Source organism: Mesoplodon bidens (genome assembly GCF_964165515.1).
Source record: "Mesoplodon bidens genome assembly, chromosome: 16".
NCBI lineage: Eukaryota > Metazoa > Chordata > Mammalia > Artiodactyla > Ziphiidae > Mesoplodon > Mesoplodon bidens.
In genome coordinates, this window is record NC_138173.1 from 43,345,117 (window position 1) to 43,360,966 (window position 15,850).

Genomic DNA, 15,850 nt, shown 5'->3' on the forward strand with positions numbered 1-15,850 from the left:
ACTATTTTTAAGAGACACAATTTAAAATAAATCCATATAAGTAACTCAATGCAAACCAGGAACATAAGAGATCAAATGTAGAAATGTTCAGTAATTTTTTGAGTCATAAATTTTTGACGGTTTTGCTTTGTGTCATAAATTAAGGAAAGGTAATCAAAAAACTTAGCTTTACGCCGTGCTACATAAGTATCAAAAATGTTTTCTCAGTAGTACTTCTACCATTAAATTATTGCTAAGAATTCCATAAGACCTTATTAAGCCTTTTAAATAGCTGGAATAGATTTTAAAATCTATTATTTTCGCCCATAGAAATGCTATAATAAAATGATCAGATAGCTCTTAAAGTGTTGTTCACTTTATACGACTTATCACAAGTTTATCACCATTTTTTTCCAAACTAGGGGGTCAAAATAAAAAAATATCCGTCATTCCTGGAATCAAGTAGAAGCCAAATAGAAAGAATATTCTTGCCCACTTGCTAGCAAGGCTGCAAGGGGGGCACACAATAGGGGGAAACGACAGAGAGACTGTAATCCTAAATCAGTAGAAGGTAAAGAATTTATTGGTTTTCCCCAGAATTAATACTAATTCTTTTCCCAATGTCTTCATTAGGAAGTGAAACAGAAGAATAAAGTGCCAAATTTAATCATCCCTCTTGTTTTGGAATCTTCTTGGGAACTGAGTACTCCCATCAAGAAATGATCGGTGAGCTTCTTCTTATTACTTACTCTCACCCAGTAATCAGAACCTATAAGAACGTAGTCATTACTGGAATGTGGTAATACTTATTTTTGTCTTCACGCCTTGTATCTTTAGATTACACAGACCGTTGGATGGAAGCAGTGGCCTTCCTCTGGAACTGAGTTTTCAAGATAATTGTATTCATGCAATTCATTTAGTTTATCAAATGAGATAGTTGTTTAAGCCACTCATGAGCTAAGGAACTACTCTATTCAGGCAGAATTGTTCTAACTTAGAATTTTTTTTCCTGGTATACCAAAAGATTTTTCTTAAATGGCAAAACAATCTTCCATTAAAGACATGGTAATTATATGCATCTTGAATTTATCAACAAGGGTTCTGCAAAGAGTTTTGTCACATACAAGTGGCAGACTACCTCTGCTAGAATCCTGGCTCCCCACACTTGCTATCTGTGTGACTTTAGATTATTTAACCTGATTCTTGGTTTTCTGATATAAAAAAGGAATGATAATACCTGCATTATAGAGTCGCTTTGAGGAATAAATGAGTTAACTCATGTAAAGGACTTAGAACAGTGCCTGGACATAGCAAATGCTCAATTAATTGTTTGTTGAATTTTTTTTCCAACCAGACAATTTTCACAAGCAGGTTAGAGGTTGACTACAGTTTCATTCAGCATAGCGTTAATGATATCAAGATCATATGCTGATCCCCACAAACGTTATTTCACTTTATTATATTCACATACAGCCAAACGTGTAGTAACACTGATTGGTGTTAACAGGGTAATTTCACAATACATCATTTCTTTTAACTTCCCTTATTTATAGTTAAAGAAATATACTCAGAATCAATAAGTGACTTGCATAAGGGCACAGCTAGTAAGTAGTTCAGGATACCAACCAGGCTTTTTGATTCCTGGCCTAGTATTCCTTGCATTACACCCTAACTAGTTATAGAAAAATCAGCTAAAAGAATGAGTAGACCAAACAAATCTATTGATTAGATTACATGTTTAAAATCAATTTAAGAAATCATTTAGATTCTGCTTTTTCGTGTAATCAAGCATTAATCAATGAAATCAAGCATTAAAAATTAACAAATTATTAGGAGAGCGTTATAATGGTTTACTTGGATAAAAAGTTAACACTGGTAGCACTAAAAAAAAATCCACTCATTCAATAAATATTTACTGAGCACCTGCTACTTGCCTGGTACCAGGCTAGGTGTTAGGGATACAACGGTATTTAAATCAAATATGACAGGCCTTCACAGAGCTTACAGTCTCATGGGGAAAGAAAATTAAAGAAACAAGTTAAGCAAAGTGAACTAAGTACCACAACAGAGGAAGCACAGGATGCTATTGGAACATATGGCTAGGGTAGCTGCACCAGCCAGTTACTATAATACATAATATTTACAACAATTAGAATAATGATGATTATTTTCTGGATATCTGGGGACTTTAATAAAGTTATTCATGAATACCATATGATTTTCTTCCAGTTAACCTACCTACCTCTTGACCTCATCGCAAATGTAAAACCTACCAATAAGAAGCTTGTAATTAGCTTCACTCATTAACTTTTGAATTTCTACTCTGATCTTTTGTCTTCAGAAAGTTTTATTTTTATTATAAACTCATTTAAATATGTGGTATTAAGTCCTTACACTATTTCACTCATATTGACTTTATTACAATTCTCATCCCAATTTAAAGCCAGAAATTGTTTTTTTAAATTGAACTTCCATTGTTTAACAGTTCCTTCAGTAGAGAGGAACACATGTAGATTACTGATTTCTAAAACTAAATGTGGTAAAATCTTCTTTTTCACCACCAGAGTGAAATAAAATACTACATTCTTAATGGACTGAGTAACCATAAGATGACAAATGTGACACACTGAGAGGGCAATGTGATTGCAATACATAAAACAATAACAAAGTGCCTCCTCATGGACGAGATAGGATTCCAGATTTCTGCATTGCACTACTGACAATTTCATGTGTAACAAGGTAAAGGAAACTTACGTGTGACTTATGGGTGTTTATTACCTAAGACTCTCATGGTGAATAACCACATATATCTAATAATTTACTTTTTACATCTTCTTAGTTATCAATATTAAGTAAATTTTATTTAACCAGAAGTCTGCCCAAATATGACATAAACTAAATTAAGAGAAAGATTGAGATTATAGAGTAAATTCAACAGAACTTCTGAAAACATTTTATTTATATTTCATTTCAGTCAAATATTCAAAGATTTTGAAATCTATAAGGCCATCTATCTCAAGTTCAGAATTTTTAATACTATTTGGAAAACTACTTTTGAAAAGTAATTGAAGAACATTTCAACACATAGTGATGAAATGAACATTTTTTAAATGTTACATGAAACAGTTAAATACATATATATAACACTGAAAATTCTTTATTTAAAAACACTAAATTATTAAAATGAGTAAAAACACTACTTTAAAGAAAACATACAATGACATGGATCACAATATGTACAAAGTAGGAAATAAATCATCATCTGTCATTGATGGGAAGACTTGCATGCTTTCAAAATATTCATAATTGTAAGCCAAACAAAATGTTCTTTAGAGGGAATGCTTCTTTTATATGTGAAGTCTCTTTAGAGGCGTTTTAAATTCCGCTTACTCTGGGCACTTCCTGGAAGAGCATCTTTTCTATTTCTTGGCTTTGCTGCTCCTCTACTACATTCTTCAGACCCATGATAAGCACACAAACATAACACACAAAAGTCAAAACCACAGGCTGTGCTGCTACATAGTCCCCTTTTCTTATAAGGCTGGTACTTAGCAGGGGATTGGCACCTTGGGCAAGGTTTTAATGCTTCATCAATAAAAAGTGTTTTGGCAACCTGTGGTAAAAGCACACAAACTAAATCTTCCATTTTCGTATACAGAATTGCTTTATTTCAAACTCTGTAAATATTTACTTCTAATAACTTACGATAAATACTCACCTTCACATATTCTTCCTGTTTACTACTTAAGTGAGTAACAGAAGAACTCGCTATAGGTGTCAAAACTTCTCCCCAAGGGGAAAATGTTGAAACTTGTTCTTTCTGAAAAGCTGGTGTCTTAGCCTGTGCTTGCACAGATCTTAACGCCGATCGCTCTAAGAGATGGAGCCGAGTGGCAGCACCATCAACATGTAATGTCGCCCCCTGTGGTAAAAGACGAGAGGGGCAACACTGTCATACCAAAAGTTCCAGGACAGCTTTCTGATGCACATGTATTTAAATGTTTGGAAGTGGTTGTACACTACTGGAATTTTCTCCCTAAACTAGTTTCTGTTTTAGAAAAAAGGAAACAAAACAAAACAAAAAAAACCCCTCTCATCTATCATTTAAAAGTCAAAGAAAAAGAAAAAGAAAAAATTAACACAATAAATGCTAGCTCTAAGTTTGCATGCTTGGGTATTTTTCTGTTTAGAGCATGCATTTGCAAACTTTTCCTGAAAAGGACCAGATAGTTGCAAGCTACTTGATTGTTGTTTTAGCAAACACAGCTATGGAGATATGTAAATGAAAGAGCAGGGCTGTGTTCCACTAAAACTTACTTTAAAAACACAGGTGATGGACAGGATTTGGCCCACAGATCAGAGTTTACCAAGTCCCCTTTTAGGCCAAGGTGTAAGAGGAGGTGAATCAAAGCTTACTATGGGACATCATGGAATTCTTGGAAGGTTTCTTACCTTAGCCACATGTCAGAAAAATAATGGGCCTGGTTAGACCATGAAACCCAATTTGTTTGGCTGGTTTTTACAAATACCAGATACTTGCAATACTTGATTAATTTTTACATTTGAGTTTTAAACAGCTTTGATATTTTAAAAGGAGAAAAAATGTCTCTTATTTGAACTGGATTTCCACATTACTCAAATATTTAGCCAAGAAATATTTTCAATGAATAATCCTTATAGCCTTCTAGTTTGTTAAGGTTGGGAATGAGAAAAAATAGTAAGTTGTTTTTTTTTTTTAACAAATTGGCATTCGTAACCAATTATCAAAATAAAATGTACTACAGGTGAATTTCCTCAAGTGTCCAACTATAATTGTGTTTCCTCTCCCTTGATAGTCTCCTTTTGCCAGAGTTGGCTCCTAAATGGGGAGAGTTAAAAACATGAGAAATGACAGTAGGATAAGTATAGGAATGAACTTAGCTGGCCATGAAAAATTATGCCATTAACAGCTTAACAACATATGCATAAGTGTAATGGATGAATATTGGTTTTCAGAAATTAGAATGAATACAGTTGAACTTATTCAAGGACTCAATACATCTCTTTATGTTACACTTTATAAATGATTTGCAGCCTAAGCTAGAAGCGTATGACACAAGAGCATACTAAAAGAAGACACCCATTGGATTTCGATGCAGTTGGCAAACACAGTGATGCTGCATGCACCAAAAAATGAATAGAGATATGTTGTTGAAGCAAATTGCATCCACAGAAGAAACATTCATTCATTTAACAAATATTCATAAAACATCTACTAGGTGTCAAGTGAATAAAACAGTCTAATCCCTGCCCTCTTGGAGCTTAAAATGTGTGCTACTATCTCTGAACAGTATAAGGTCAAGCAGTCAACAAAGGCATGCATTCGTGAGCACCAAAGCAAAGGAAAATACTCAAGTAAGGAAAAAAGTACAGTCCTTTAACAAACCAAGTTAAAAAAAAAATGGTGGCTAGGATATGAGGGTAGAATGCTTTATCTAGAACTACCCGAAGGCTTACCAATACAACATGTTTCTTCCACATAGGATGTAAAGAGTACATGGAGCTAAAAGTTTAATATTAATGGGTACTTGCTTAAAAATGTGTTTTTGGTCTGTCTTTAGCATATAGGGAGCCACTCTAAAAAGATACGTTAAGAAGGAAATTTATATCTTCAGTATTATAAGCTCCCAGAGCCAGCAGCTGCAGCAGTAGCCAAGAGCCGTGAGTCAGTCGTGAAGGATTATAATAGGTGAGAAGGTAAAACGTTTCTTCAAATAAAATAGAAAGTCAATACTTTAGTTAATAGCAGTCCCTAATATTTCCTTGGAATGAGAAACCCCCCAATCTGTATCTAGGTGTTCATATTAGTTTATGCCATGCTTCATCTCAGTTATTATATTTCACCAAATTATAAATTTACTTATGTTATTAAACACTTTTTACAGAACAAGAATAAGAAAGTTAATTCTCAGCGTTTCTTTTGGTGCCTAAGAAAGGTCTAAAAGTTGAATATACAGTAAATATGGGTGCCAGAGTCATCAGATGCCTGTTTTACAAAGTAGTATCCCCGGAAAGAATTAATCAGCTTCTGTAAAACTTTTCTTGTTACTTCAAAGCTGGACCTCAAATCTTCAAGACAGCACAAGTTTATGATGTTTCACAAGTACTAATCTGCCATGCTCACTCACCTCCAGGCTCCATATATGCTATTCCCTCTGCTGAAACACCTTCCCTAACTCATTATTCAGCTGTCAGCTGAGATGCATTTTTTCCTCCTCTTGATCCCCACTCCTTTTAAATGTTCAATAGAGAGAACTCTGGGCTTCCTCTAACACAGCTGTACTGTAATCACCTGTTTATAACAGTATCACCCACAGGGTATGAGTGCCAAGAAAGCAAGGGATCATGTCACAGATGTTCACATTGCAATCTGAGCAACTGCATGTAGTATCTACTCAAAAGACTGGATGGGAAAATGCTATAAGGATGTCTAACTATGAATAGGATCCAGCATATCCTATTCAAATGGTATTCAAATACTGCTAACAGCATACACACTTAACAACAAAACCCAATAAGATGTTCTTGATGTCAGTTAGTCTACTCCACTGATGCACTGGGCAGAGATGGAGTTTGGGAAAAATAAAGAGTTTATGAGTGCATGAGTTCCCTGGTGGCCTAGTGGTTAGGATTCCAGGCTTTCACTGCCGTGGCCCAGGCTCAATCCCTGAGATTCCACAAGCCACACGGCACGGCCAAAAACAACAAAAAAAAGAGTTTATGAGTCAATGTTGGTAAATGGAAAGGTTAAAAGATAGCAAGATAGCAGGAAACCAAATGAGGTTGTCCAGCCATATGGGATTATTAGATATTTATACAAATCCATTTTAGAATAGTATTATATACATTACCTCAGAATCTGTTTTCAGTTGCATGATATGAAATTTCCTCCTCTGATTTGCTTTTTTATCTTGAATAATAATTTCACGCCAATTTCTGCTCACTTTCCAAATACTATAACAAGAAGATCAGTCCTTATATTGTATATATTCCACAGAATTAATATTTTTCACACATGACAATAAGAAAAATTCATTTTAAAGATTTTGCATAGTTTATTTAAAGCTAAAATTTTACATTAAAAATATGACTTGATCTGCATAGTTGTGAAAGAATACCTATTAAAATATGCCAGCATCATATTGACAGATTACTATCTCATAAATGGTTAAGGAAAAAACAAAGTTTCATATAAACCCAAATGAGTCCACTGTGAGGCTAATTAAGAGGATTTAACTTAAACATGGCACTAAGATTAAATATTTGGAATATGACATGCAGCAAATGATTATCACCTGTAGTGCAAGAGAGTCTATAAATTTCTCCTATTATTGTATTTAACAAATTTCTGTCACTTTGATTAAATAAACACAAAAGCAATCAACCCTTTATTGGAAGTACTAAGTGCCAAACACAGTTGATCCCTGAACAACATGGGTTTGAATTCTGTGGATCCACTTACAAGTGGATTTTTTCAATAGTAAATACTACACAGACTGGTTGGTTGAATCCAGGGATGCCGAACCGCGGATACGGAGGAAACTCGGATATGGAGAGCTGACTATAAATTATACAAAGATTTTAGACTGCATGGCAGAGGGTCAGTGCCCCTAATCTCTAGCTGTTCAAGGGTCAGCTGTAATAAACATTATTATGGGTAGCACTACAAAGCTCCTATTTTATAAACCAAAGTTTATGAGACTAAAGCAGCTAAAGAAAAACACAATTTATGTCTAGTGATTGCTTATTTATCAATAACTTTGACTATTAATTATTAAAGAAAAGCTAATCCTGCAACTGTTAATATGGCCTTTTTTATTACTTTAACTTAACAAATCACTCAAAGTGGATGAGGTCAGGAGAAGGTTATGGAGGGCCCCAGGTTATAGCTGAGTTGTCAACACTACTATTCTTCCAGTTACCATGGCCACTGCAATTGCCATTGCCTCTCCTTAAGCCGATACATGTGCCTTATATCAGGTACATGGAGAGATACAGGCAGAAAGTTACTCATTAAGGGGGAAGAAATGAAATACACGTTTGGGTATTTGCCTCAGCCATTTCAACTGACCATAATTTCTCATATTACCAAGAATAAGCACTGCCAAGATTATACATGCACTCTGCAATACAAATACTATAAATCTAGAGGGATGGCAGCAAAGGCAATCATTGAAATACGACTGAATATCATTTGTTCCTACAAGCGAGCACCCAAAAGGGTCACCCAAGTTTTAATTTTAACTGGTCTGTATCCAAATACTCCAGCATATAAAAATAAAATTCCTATATCACAGCCATCTCCTTATTTTTTTAAACAAAGAATTTATCTCATTTGAACATTTTTTTAAAGGCACATGTATGTAGGCCATTAATCTGCTTATCATCCTACTTGGGTTACACCAAAGACATTGCTGATCAAGGCTATTCTGAAAGGACTTAAACCTTAATAAGAGTTTGGGGAAAATATGGGCTTAGAAATCAGAGGGCTCAGCTGTAGACCTGGATCTGTTTCTGTCTCCTTGAGCGACTACTGGCAGATCACTCCTCTGGAACTCAGTTTTCTCATCTGCAAAATACATGATAGGACTAGACACTGCAGAAGACTTCCAGCTGTGAGAGTCTACAATCCTCTACAATAGCCTACACTTAACTTATGGGGAAAAGGTGAAGAAGGGTTTTTAATAGAAGCAGCGGCCATAAAAGAGTAAGGATTCTATGAACCCAACCCTTCACATATGCCTGTGGAAAAAGAGGCTCACTAACTCTCTTGCATGTCCTCCCCCAACCATGACCTTGCAAAAATCCTGTTCCACATGGCTTCCCTCCTTCCTGGTCACAGCATTCCCAAGGGGCTTGTCTTCTGATAGTCCTGCACTTTGCACAATTGCCAGTATAAACATAGTCTCTCTTTTTAGTCTTGTAACTCTAGTTCCTACCCTCAATACTCCTATATATGTGACTTAGTTTCTCTTTACTTATGAAGCAACATTCAATATACTGAAATTTCTGAGACACTGAAGAATTTCACTAAACCACCTTTGATAAAATATAAAGTAACCAAGATAGATGATAAAACAAAATTTCAAAAAAAGTACTCAACTAACAGAAAAGCTTTCCAACTTAAAAAACAAGTGATAAAAGGCAGTTTTATTTCAGAAAAAAAAAATATTTCTTACCTGCATAGGCTTTCTGCAGCCAAGGAATCTAAAACCATAGCAAGAACATGCTTTAAATTTCTGTATTTTAATTCTGTTAAGATGTCCAGTTTTTCTATACCCATTTTCTTGCCAATCAGTCCTGCAAGTATACGCTGTAGTACAGCTATCTTCCCCCCGTCCCCTTCTTCTAACAATTCACGTGCACCGCTTTGCTGGAATCTTTTCCTTTTGCTCCTCATAAAGAGCTCATGCACTAACTGCAAGGCTGGAGTCTTTGATAAATTCTTAAAGCTTAAACTCAAATCCCCACTCTTATTGTCACTGCTTGGCTGACTCTCTGAGGTGTCTGAAGTGGCCACTGGTGTTGATTCAGAGCCAGAGAGGTTGGGCTGCTTTTCTTCTTCTGTCTCAGATTGTGAGCCTTGCTCCCTAAGGGTGGACAGTCTTCTTAATCTTCCAAGACGCCTTGACCTTTTTACCGTGTCCCTGACTTTGAGAGTTCCCTTATGTTTCTGAAGCAGTTCTTGGAAAGAGCCCTCTTGGTCAGTGAGGGAATCTTCGGATTTATCCAAGCAAAGTGAGTTAAAACCACTGTCTTCAGGTGTTGAAATATTGCGTCTCACTTCACCTAAAGGAGAAAGCCTTTGACTTGCATTAAATTTAACATTTGCTACAAGATTACTTATCGGAGTCACAAATATGTCCTCATCTGCTCCGCAAGTTGTTCCACTAACCGAAGAGCCCAGAAGTTCAGGATATGTATTCTCATCATTAATACATAGACTGCTGTCGCTAAAGTCATGTGTGATAGAGTCTTTAAAACTATTGCCTTGAATTGGAGATATACATTCAACTTCAAATAGGCTACAGTTATCTTTGGAATCATCAACTGTGGATGTCTTCTGTTGAGAAAAATTAAGTCTCAATTTTTGACTGCTGGAAGTCGCTTCTTCTGTTTTCAAAGTGCTAGTAACTAAAGAACTAAAATTATTTTGCCTTGGGGAACCTGAAGCACTGCTTGGAATATTTTTTTCTAAATTGGGAACTTGGCTTGTACTACTTTCGAGAGAACTACTTTGTGATTCAAAGTCCCCCTTTAGAAGAGAAAAAGATACGTCCAATCTTCTGCGCAGTAAAAATTTTTTTCCACTGACTTTAGGAGTTTCACAAAGGTCTGGGGTTTTATCCTTTTCCTTCCTGGGGAAGACAAATCTCTTTCCTTGAGTGGGAGACTCTAAACTATGTGTTAAGGCCAGACTTGAAGTTTCAGGATGTTCATGGATTAATGTTGAGCCTCTTTCTTTCTTTCCAAATGATTCTTTATCTGTATTATCAAAGCTGCACGATTTTAACAGCTCACTGTAGCCACTATCTTGAAATGATGATGTGGAACAAAAGTCTCCAAAGCTGGACGACTTGACATTGACAATAGGAGAGTACACTTCATTTCCTGTTCCAGTGCCAGCTTGACCTGAATGCCTTTCTGACATCTTCAAAATCTCTGTTTCTACAAAGTGAAAACAAATTTTATTCTTCCTTTGAAATGAACAGTCTGGCAGCTTACACCAAAATACATTACTTGTTAAGAGCACAAATAATAATGGAAAATTGCATGGCAATAAAAAAGTTACTTTAAAAAACAAATCCACTCTACACTATACTCATGTGTCTCTTATTTAAAACAATGTTTTAACATCATGAAGACCAAAATTTCCAGGAAATATTCACAGATTACCTGACTAAGCATAGTCTAGGCACCATGCACAAATATTTTCTTGAACTACACTTGAGAAAAAAATATATATCATGGCATCGTTTTTAGATGATGTTATTACTTTATGACTTTTACAGCACGAAAGTACATTACTGTAGTTTTAATATTCTAGCTTATTTGTGCTGACCTATGTTTCATCAGTTGGATATTTCCTTTCGAGGTTTTGTGATGTAAATAAAGTTGCTTAAAAAAAAAACTATATGCTGATTTTTATTTATTTATTTTTTTGCGGTACACGGGCCCCTTACTGTTGTGGCCTCTCCTGTTGCAGAGCACAGGCTCTGGACGCGCAGGCTCAGCTGCCATGGCTCACGGGCCCAGCCGCTTTGCGGCATGTGGGATCTTCCCAGACCGGGGCACGAACCCGTGTCCCCTGCGTTGGCAGGCGGACTCTCAACCACTGCGCCACCAGGGGAGCCCTATACGCTGATTTTTAAATATGTCTTTGGGAAATGTGTCAAGTAAGTGCTGCCACTAGACTAAACTGTAATATGGCTAAAGAACTCTAGGATAATGTCATTTATACTTGTAACACGGGCCTGTCTCAGAAACTCAGTCCTCCTGACCATTCACAAGGTCTAAATTGCCACACCTTCACTTTTGCAAAGACTCTTTGGCTCACTAATAAATTACTAACACATTCTTGAGTTAGCTAAAATGAACCCCTGCCCCACAGATACATGGCCATCTCAAACCTGGCAAGTTATACTCATTCATGCCTCATCTTCTAAGTAGTTTCTGTTTGGGGGAAACCCACCCTTTATAATATTCTTTTTTTTTTTTTTTGCGGTACGCGGGCCTCTCACTGTTGTGGCCTCTCCCGTTGTGGAGCACAGGCTCCAGACGCTCAGGCTCAGCGGCCATGGCTCACGGGCCTAGCCGCTCCGCAGCATGTGGGATCTTCCCGGACTGGGGCACGAACCCATGTCCCCTGCATCGGCAGGCGGACTCTCAACCACTGCGCCACCAGGGAAGCCCTGTAATATTCCTGAAATTGCAAATAAAGAATTCAGGTACGTTCCTTAAAGAAGAAATGTGATTCAGTAATTATATTTGTAAGGAATAACAATAGGAAATACTTTACTCTTTCACCTTTTCAACGCTATCATTGCATTCCTTCTTTATGGAAAGTTGAATTACATCTTAGCTCAAAGTACAAGAAGAAAAGATAAGAAAGTTATCATAGCATATATTTCTGCAGACTATTCAAGGGACACTAAAAAAATTGTCATTCTTTCGAAGTTTTCTCCAGGCCAAGTACACGATTCTTCTCTATTAAGAAGATCCTGGGATTCATATTATATTTTAAAAGTTTTTGTTTTCAAAATATTAAGTTAATAAGATATAATGTGTTTTCAAATTACACCTCCATCCACGAATATTTCCCCCTCTCTGAGAATCACTCTATTAAGTGACAGTTTTCACTCATATCATTTGGTAAAGTTAGGTCCCAGCCTTTTTTTTAGTTACAACAAATGTAACTATTCTGCTACTTCACCACTAGGTGTCTCACCATGCTAGAATTTGGGAATCTGAGAGGCAAATTGTTAGAAACAAAAGTAGGGGTGCAGAGATCATCCTCTCCCTGCTAAAAACCATAAACCGGTTGCTTTAAACATACAAAAACTTCCTAGTTTTTTCTGTTCATCTACACATTTGAAGTTGCTTCCACCGTGCTTTCTCTAATGTCATCATTTTTTTCATCTTTCATCATTTCCAACCCAAGACATTGGTCTCAAACAAAATGTGGTTATTCAAACTTTAAATTTAAAATTATTTATGTAAAATCGTGGAACGCCTATTGACTTGTTCAATTTTACTGATTCAACAGTTCACTGATGAATCAAACAAGCCTCTTCAATATTCGTTTTTTAAAACCAGACTACTGATAAGGATTGAGAACACATCTCTATAGCGCTCTTAAAAAAAAAAAAAAGCACTGATTAACTCAATGAAGTACTTACAATATGATAACAAATTAGAACCAAATTTCCTTCATTTGTTAAAGTGTAAAATATTACCATCAGTAAAGCTTGAGTTCTTAGACGTCAACGTTATGTATAGGCTTCCAAAAAAGGAAATTTCTCACTTTGCCTTTAAAATTCGTGCTAAAGTAATACCACTTAAAGAGAAAATTTTAATTTGAACAATTCATTGAAACGTGCAGTAGCACGATACCGGCTAAAATTTGGAGACATGAAGTACATGCTACAGGGATTAGTTCTAACACTTGAAAAGGCCTAAATCATTTTGAATTTCCTCCAGCTTTCCGGACAACAGTAATTTTAATATCTTTGTTTTCTCCAGCTAGCCTTGGAACGGAGGAAACTTCCCAAATTGGGGTTTCTGAGACGCAGTGTAAGCTGCAGCGCGGTCATCTCCTCCCCCACGAGCAGTTGGCGGGTGGGTGGTTAACGGTCTCCGCAAGGCGTCAATTGGGCCTCTCATCCCTCCGCGGACCCTCCCCAGGCCAGGCTGTCGGAGGGAGGCCCGGCCTGGCCCCAGGGCCCAGGAAGCCACCCACAGGCTGAGGGTGGGTGGGCGTCTCCTGGAGCAGAGCGAGGGGAAAGTGAACGGCGTCGGGGCGCCTCTTTAGTCCCGGCACCCGGGAAGCAGAACGAGAGCGGGCGCGGGGCCGCGGACGCCCGGAGGCCGGCCACCCCGCACACACCTGGCGTCCCCCGCTCCCGCCCACCTGGAGACGCGGGGCGGCCGCACCCACGGGGTCGACGGGCGGGCGAGGACCGAGGCGGCTGCCGCTGGAGCGCAGGGGAGAGCCGCGGCCTCGCCTCCAGCGACGCCAGGCTATGGCAACCCCCACGCCAGCTTCGCGTGGGGCCGCCGCGTTTCCCTCCTTCGGTTTGAACGGCCCGCCCAGAGTAACCGCCGCGCGCCGCCCCGCGCCGCCCCTTCCTCTCGCTCCGCGGCGCCCCCGCCGGCGGCCCCGCAACCCGCAGGCCCCCGGCCCAGCCTCCGCCCGAGGAAGTCTGTACTCGCTTTCTCATCCTTCCATGCCCATACCCCTACGAGGCTCCGTGAGGGCTTCCTAATTTGATAGGCTCTTCCCCTCCCCATTTTAACTTTGGGGAACACTGTATAGAAAGGTTAATAGGTCCTACAGTGGGATACTATTAAAAATAATGTAGGAAAACATTCACTTGAAAATGTTTCCGGAGATGAAATCAAGCGTGAAAAGCAGGTTACAAACCGAATGACACAGTTTAGGTTAGAAGTACAGCTATACACAGGATAAGGTCTGAAAGGTTTGACTAACTTGGTTACAGCATCTCTAGACATCATTATGCTTGTTTTTTAGGCATCTAAAAAGGGATGTTTTATGTGTCAGGCCCATCCTTCTGCTCTTGGCAACTTCTTCCTAATCTCTTTTTTCTGGCTTCTTTTCCTCTGCTTACTCCCTAAATGGGCGTCCTACCCAACATTTTTCTTACTTTACCATTCTGTGCTTACATAATTCTCATTCAGAGTTAAAAGCATTACTTTAAAGCCAGTAACAGCCACTGCTACCACTCTCCTCCGACAGAACATTTCTCCATCTGGATGCCCCACAGTTATCCTAAATGCCATATATCCAAAATCAAACTCACTAACAATGATTAAGCTCTGACTATGTGCCAGTTATTGGGCTAGGTACTGGGAATACAAAGATGGAATGGCGCAGTTACTGCCCTGAAGGGCTCACTGGTGTAAGTGCTTTAGTAGAGGAATGGTTGGGACACAAAAGAAAAGGGATCAACTAAATCTACAGCGGAAGAGTGGGCAGAGCTACCTTTATATAGACTGTGATATGAGGTGGATTTTGAAGGAAGGGTAGCATCTCTAAAGACAGATAACAGGTGATTCTAAACTTGAAACAAAATGTACCGGCAGGAAAATTGAAACAGTTGGGCACATTAGAGAAACTACAAATAATGTGTTACAGCTGGAAACTAAGACTGGTTTGAGGAAAGGGCAAAGAAAATTCTTGACGAGGGGAAGAAGCCAAGACGTGGAGAGTTTTGGATGCACGTTAAGAGTCTGAAGTTTATCCTACGCGCGAGCTTTCTCTAGTTGCGGTGAGCGGGGGCTACTTTTCGTTGCAGTGCTCAGGCTTCTCATTGCAGTGGCTTCTCTTGTTGCAGAGCACAGGCTCTAGACATGCGGGCTTCAGTAGTTGTGGCACGTGGGCTCAGTAGTTGTGGCTCCTGGGCTCTAGAGCGCAGACTCAGTAGTTGTGGCGCATGGGCTTCATTGCTCCGCAACATGTGGGATCTTCCCGGACCAGGGCTTGAACCCCTGTTCCCCACTGGCAGGCGGATTCTTAACCTCTGCGCGCCCCCCCCAAGGAAGTCCCAGGCAATGTAGGACATTTTAGCAGGACCACTCTGGTGGCAGAATGGAAGACAGAAGGAAGAGAGGTGAGGGTGGCTTAGGAAGCTACTGCATTACTCTGGAAGATAATGGGGGTGGAGAAGAACCTACACCTGATTCAGTTGGCAGAATCAACTGCATGCAGCAGGGAGTGAGGAGTGAAGAGTACAGGTTTGGGAGAAAATAAGATGAATTTAGTGCGAGGTTGTTACGTTTGTGGTACCCGTAGGACTTAAGGTAAGGAATTGGTGAACTACACATTCTTCAAGATGGCACCTCCCTGAAGCCTCCCTCACACGGTCGGTCGGATAGAGTGAGTAGTGTCCTTTCTAGGTCCTCAAACCAGTCTCTATTACAATCAAGCCTCTATTTTGCCACTCCCTGCCCAGCACTTGCAATCCTCCTCTCCTGAATTTTCTCCATATAATTTATCACCTTATAAAATACCGTATTATTTACTTACTTTGTGTAAGGTCTGCTCCCCACTCCACTGTAATGTAAACAGGACAGGGGATTTTTCCTATGATTA

General features: G+C 38.7%; 1 protein-coding gene and 1 long non-coding RNA gene across 2 annotated transcripts; one reads left to right on the plus strand and one right to left on the minus strand.

The window, feature by feature from the left end:
* Positions 1–651: 651 nt before the first annotated feature.
* On the plus strand, positions 652–9,752 carry LOC308630247. Its single transcript, XR_014017790.1, has 3 exons — positions 652–705; positions 2,544–2,718; positions 9,698–9,752. It is a non-coding gene; the product is annotated as an uncharacterized lncRNA (long non-coding RNA).
* FBXO43 (F-box protein 43) lies at positions 3,344–10,822 on the minus strand (the record flags this gene model as incomplete). Its single annotated transcript, XM_081258731.1, has 4 exons — positions 9,198–10,822; positions 6,870–6,972; positions 3,698–3,928; positions 3,344–3,592 (listed from the first exon to the last, which is right to left on the minus strand). The coding sequence occupies exons 1-4, from the start codon at positions 10,667–10,669 to the stop codon at positions 3,344–3,346; spliced, it is 2,055 nt and encodes a 684-aa protein (XP_081114857.1). The 5' UTR covers positions 10,670–10,822.
* Between the last annotated feature and the right edge of the window lie 5,028 nt (positions 10,823–15,850).